The following is a 6,480-nucleotide window of genomic DNA, read 5'->3' on the forward strand; positions in this document are numbered from 1 at the left end:
GACTTTGAGCCCCATGGTCCCTAACGAAAAGGTCTTTTTGCTGAATTTACACATTGCTTCATTGCCATGTCGTTAAGTTTACACTTTCCCATCTTTGCATTTTAAACCTCACATCAACAATCGCGTAAAGACAGCACGCAGGTGCAGACCGGCGTCAGCGTCTGTACTCTGTACCCGACCTACCATAATAAGCTAATAAATCACGGAGACTGTCATTTCTCTCGTTTCACATACTAAATTAATCGACTATTAGATGTTTTACGGTGGACCACTGTGCTTCCCTATCGTCATTAAGCACACCGGCTGAAAATTTAATACCTACAGCCACTTTACGGTAAAATTTAAGACAATTTAAGACCTTAATTTCCTAGATTTTAATTTAAGACATTTTAAGACTTTTTAAGGACCCGCGGGAACCCTGTTTTTGTCTAGTCTATTTTAAAGAGAAACGATCGCACCAGTTGGGTTTCCTCTACACACGGTTGTTTCATGCAAGTGAACAGGAGCGTGCAAGCTTTTTAACAGTAATAATCCACTCATAAGGTATTCACCTACTTTCTTTTTTTCAAGCGAACAGTTTTTTTGTCAGTCGTGCTGCTTCTCAATTCTGAGATCACACTTGCACACATATTGGGCCATCCTTTTTTTCAAACCCTGCTTTAAAAAAAAAACTACGATTTAAAAATGATTTCCAACGAGCCAAAGTGGCTAGTGAGGGCGGCTGTCTAACCCGCCAGACCTGAAATCTCCACGGGTGGAGGCTGTTAATGTCAAGACCTGCACAGCTTACTTTTCATACGTTGTTGACATACCACATTTAATTTGTGGTTAGTTTGAAAATTGCTCATTGATTTCCTTTTTGAGCAGCTGTTATGTTTTTGTTTCGTTTAAAATGCATACAATTTATGGTTATCTATAGTCGCTTTTCATAAAGGTTTAGTGTTTGCTAGTTTTCATACTCAAGCTGTGAAAGAACATGTTTATGGGTTAAATACAACAACTTTAATGATGCTAAAGCAACTTTAATTTTTGCTTTTTTTGTTTCTGAATATATTATTTAGCGGGTTTATCACCTTGTGATATATGTATATATATATATATATATATATATATATATATATATATATATATATATATGTATATATATATATATGTATATATATATATATATATATATATATATATATATATATATATATATATATATATATATATATATATATATATATATATATGTATATATATATATGTGTATATATATATATATATATATATATATATATATATATATATATATATATATATATATAATTTTTTTTTTTTTTTTTTTTTTGTGCTGCTGGTCTGACTTAAATAAATTAGTAAAATTACTATTACCATTTTTTAGTAACTAGCACAACACTGGTGGTGAATAAATGCATATTCTATTAAAGCTGTGAATAGATAAAATGCTCTATGCATGTTGCATTACCTGAAAAGCCTATGATGTTAGTCTCATTTTAAAAATAAGAGTCTCACATACAAAGTATACTACATAAACTTAAAATTCATTTTTGTCAACTCATTTGGAAACATGGCCAGACAAACACTGCCTGGGGCATACATATTAATGATCTCGTGTGGATTGTCATGTTTTCAGATTGTTCAGATTTTCAGATGTTCAGATGGCCAGTTTTTCACCAGGATTTTACAGTCACAAGATTCACATGAGAACAAGGAAACAATAGTCTTTTAGGTTCTCAGCATGTCATTACCATGTAGTGAACTCATATTATTCAGCTGTGCAAAGGTATATTTAGATTTTCATTCCATGACACCTTTAAATAATTTCCACAATTGTAGCAGCAGCCATATAAACCACAAAATACACTGCTTTGTTTTAAAGCCTTGGTTATTTTGTAAAACCCTGATCACCATGAGGTTGTTTAAGGTGATGTGTTTCTCCAAAGTTCAGAGAAAGACTCTAAAGTGGGCTGTTTAATTGGAAAAATATTCATCCGGCAATCTAAGCTTGACTGACGTCGCTTTGTACTTCACAGAAATAATCACATGACTAATTACATACAAACAAGCCCCTTGCTGGGTGCCATGCAGACTTTCTTGTAAAGACTGCACCTCAGTCCTTACAGGAAAAACTGCATGACAGCCAGCAAGCTTTCAAACCCACAGTGTTTCAAAGCCACAAGCCCCCCCCTGTGAGAGCGACTGTGGATACTGTACGACGAATGTAACCACTCAAATAATCAACACGGAGAAGTATATTTGATTCGACGTACTTTGCATTCATTATGTTGATACAGGCAATTTCGCAACATCTCTAGAATCATCTTAAGTTCTCTCATGCTGTTCTCCACCTGCTGACATTAAACAAAAGACAAAGCGATTAAAGTGAGATCATGCTGACACTGGAAATTTCCATCACATCTTATTTGTACATGCATATATTTCTGCTGCATTTTTGAGCCTGTTTATATTAATCACACTTCTTTATAACGTTCAATTACATAATTACATAATTCCAAACAAATTCACAGCAGAATAACATTTTCTAAAGTAGAGCATGTTTCTGGATCAACATCCATGCCATTTAATAAATGACAAGAAATAAAGGAATTTCATCCTATAGACCACAGTGATTAATTAATAGCCTTGTTTCCAAAAACGACGCTGATTCAAGAACATGTTCTACTAAAAGTATAGACTAGTTATACAAACATAAGAAATGTTCAAAAAAATGTATTATTAAAATGAATCCATTTCAAATCATGTATAACTAAAAAGTTAAATAAAGAAATATATTAATTATAAAAATAAAAACTAACTAAATAATACTATAACTACTTGTGATGATTTGAACACTGTGAAGTGAACTAAATTTACTTTAAAAGTAATTATAAGTTACTATTACACATTTTAAAATAAACTATTCATTTAACAATATTTATTTAAATACTTTAAATAAATTTAATAATAATAATACAGTGTAAAATAACGAAAACGTTGTGTCAACATGACATTACATTTGTTTCTACACATTCTGAAAGCAAAATAAATGAAAAAGTATTAAAGAGCCCCTATTGCGGGTTTTTGAAAGTGACCTTCAACGCAGCGTTTAACACAGCTCTGAGTAAAGTGAAATATCCAGCTAAGGCTTAAATCTAAAAGTGCATTGTGTTTAAAACTATTGATTTATCAATAAAAAAAGTTTACTCAGAGTGGTTCAAATGAACCGTCTTGGTAACGAATCTTTAGCCGTTATGTCGATACGGAACTCAAGCCTCGGCCATTCGTTGTGTGCAGAGACCTGAGAAAATTGAAACCCCCGGCCCCGCCCACAAACACTGTAGCAGATCCCGGTTGAGCTATATTGCAAAGATGCTGGGCAACGCTGACGCTGTTTAAAGTGTGAGGGAAAGTTAGTGTCATTTTCCTCACCCAAAGAAGAGGCTGTGAAGAGTCAGTGGTTTATTAAGTTAATTTTTGCAAAATATCCTCAACATTATAGCCCAGCCTTGTGTTATGCACACATTATTTTTCTGACAGGTGCAACAGCAATCTACACGCTTACAACGGGGCATTCATTGGCCATTTGTTAAAGGAAGGATCAGAAAAGACTATTGATGTATGGGACTTTGTCAGAGATTGACAGGAACTTTACAGTGCAGAGTTCATGAATCAGTTTCTTCCTCCATTTCACAAGTGTAAGTAACTTAAGTACATTTAAAATGGTTGGTTAAAACCTCCTTGTTTTCTCTCACTTGCAAATTATGTTTTTTATTGTGTTTTGTTACTTGAAACCACTTCATGCGTCTGTATTGTATCTGGTTAACTGTTTATATTCTCATGTTGCGTCTAAAACCATGTTGAAAAAAAGCCCGTGCTGCTTTGTTTACAGATTTAAATGCGTTTGTGAGCTTGCGATTCACTGCTCTTTGTCATAGCTATGGCCACCGTCAGCTTTTTCTACACACGTGTAGTTGTCAGGTTTCAAAATAGTACAGCTTTTGCCCCTGTGTGGATTAATACTAAATGTGTGTCGTGATTAAGAATAGAGCATTATGCTGTTGCTAACTGCATTGCTTTAATGCACTCCTGCATTGGGCTCACACATACGCTCTGCACTCTGACTAATTCAAAATTGTTGATAAGCTGGGGTGGGTGTTTCTCTCTCACATGGAAAACAGTCGACCAGTCGCAGTAGACTAGGTCATCAGATCAATTACCACAGATTAGCATCGCGCTAAGGAGGGGTTTGGGAACAAATGAATGGCTAAACAAATCATATGGGAGTCGTTGGGATAATTAGGCAAAAATAAATACATATTATAAGACAATGAAAGTGTTTTTTGACTTTGCATGCATATCAGCCTGTTGCTGGAAAACCCCAAAACCAAATTCTGACCTTTTTAATGCATAATAGGGGCTCTTTAAGATCCTTTTTTTATTATTAAAATGTAAGCGGTTAGGACATTTATAGAAACATTACCACATTAACTAATGATGTTCATTCTACAACAAAAAAAATATTGTTGAAATTATTAGTGTACATTTCTACCAACTCTAGGAACCTGGTAAATCAACTGAGGCTATCACTTGGTTTTGACTTATTCTGTAATCTGTGATAGCGCTGCATCTCTCTTTTCACCCCACTCGTCCCTCTGAACAGGTTTTCAGTGTTTGTGATGTTCGAGCTGTCTGTCATGTTGCTGGAACCCTCCGTACCTTCCTCCTGTGAGCATTCCTGCCTGTCTTCACAGACTCCAGGTGAAGCTCTGCGTAAATGTGCTTCATGCGCTCCACACAGCTGTCAATCACACCAGCTGAAGACAGAGAACACACATGATCTGTCTATGTACTCATCCATCACACAGTGACATCAGGCACAAATACAAGCTCAACTGCGGCTATTATTCATGTGTTTGGAGGATTACCTTCTAGTTGAGGTAACAGAACATTTAAATGGCAGGCTATTAAGGTGGCCATTTTCTACAGTTTGCAGACTTTTTCATAAAGTTTACTTAGTGTTTGTTTACTTGTGTAGAGTTAACTTTACTGTCTGCTCGGTTTGTCACAGAGCGATGATAAGAGTCATTAACATTGGTGGCATATTTCATCTATACAAACAGTTAAAAACACAAACATAAGCACATGATAAGATAATTACACGTTTAAATTATTAACCCCTTAACTCCTTGCATAATACAGATCGTTTTCAGAACAAAATTATACCATTAAACAATGATCTGAACATGTATCTTTTTCTTTTTAAATCAAAATATTTTTTTTTTTCCCTAAAACGTTTCTCCCAGAATAGTTCCCACCATCTTAGACTTTTTAGGCTATATTTATGCTAATTTACCTTTAAGCCTTTTTGATGTGGATGTACAGTTAATATAAAGTATAGATATGCTCATAGTGGTGGGGAGAAAATGTGTCATGAAAACTGATTTCCATAAATGATTTGAATGGAATAAGGAAAGAGATTTGTGCTGGAAACAGTAGAGCAGGTCATGATTATACATTAATATGATGAATATGTTGAAGAAAAACAAAGTGTTTTTACCTTTACATGCGTAACTCTGAGCACTGGAGCAACAGGCTAAGAGAGACATAAGTGCTTTGGCCACCATTTTTTTCAGAGGGTCCTGGAATGAAATCTTCTCATATTGCTGTAAATTAGCAAAAATATCTTTATATCATAACCATCCATTTTTTGCAATAAATAAATAAATAAATAAATAAATGTTCAGATGTAGTTACTTTATTTGATATTTACAAAATCTAAAAATAAAAAAATATATGAAAAATAAACATTAAACAAAATTATCACAAACATATTTTTGCTTTTTCATTATATGTAAAGTGCAGACTATTGTAAAATGTAATAAAATTAATTATGAATATTACCAGGACTATGAATAGTTCATAATAATAATATTATGTTATATATAATAATAATTATATATAACAAAATGAACAGAGGGTTTAATTATTTTAACTTCAACTTTGTATATATATATATATATATATATATATATATATATATATATATATATATATATATATATATATATATATGGTGGCAAATGTAGAGACTTTTGAAGCTGCACTAAAACTGCAATCTAATATGGATGCACACCTGCACAGACATGTTAACTTATCAACACATATATATTAGTTTATTCATCAAATGGTTTTAATAAATTATTTATCTAAAGTCCAGTCCTTTATCTAAAACATGTATTTGGGTAAGACTGCTTGCATTTTGAGTGTCATTTGTTCAAGATAGCTGATTATGTCCCTTAAATGTTTTAAGAGGAAATTAATACTAAGGACTAAGGGGAAATACTTAATGGCAGCCATAAGTAGATTTTCTTTTTTTTCCCCCTTGCAACCCAACTTTTTACTAAGGGTACCCTTAGCCTTGAATTGAGAGATTTTTTGGTTAAGGACTTTCATGCAAACGAGCCCTGCACTCTC

The 6,480-nt window shown here is 33.4% G+C and overlaps 1 protein-coding gene across 7 annotated transcripts in view; it reads right to left on the bottom strand.

Annotated features, from left to right (window-relative positions):
* The window catches only part of rttn (rotatin), a 132,671-nt gene that overhangs the window by 22,160 nt on the left and 104,031 nt on the right, over positions 1-6,480 (bottom strand). For 3 of the 7 annotated variants that reach the window (XM_068217176.2, XM_073940704.1, XM_017353967.4), the window contains exons 41-43: positions 5,564-5,669; positions 4,723-4,820; positions 2,277-2,354 (exon numbers count right to left, since the gene is read on the bottom strand). In XM_068217176.2, the coding sequence (XP_068073277.1) occupies positions 2,277-2,354; positions 4,723-4,820; positions 5,564-5,669 (282 nt within the window). Of the gene's footprint in view, positions 1-2,235; positions 2,358-4,722; positions 4,821-5,563; positions 5,670-6,480 lie in introns of all 7 variants that reach the window. The other 4 variants (XM_068217175.2, XM_021470297.3, XM_005162659.6 and 1 more) reach the window with 2 other exon arrangements.

This window comes from Danio rerio, chromosome 24 (genome assembly GCF_049306965.1).
Source record: "Danio rerio strain Tuebingen ecotype United States chromosome 24, GRCz12tu, whole genome shotgun sequence".
NCBI lineage: Eukaryota > Metazoa > Chordata > Actinopteri > Cypriniformes > Danionidae > Danio > Danio rerio.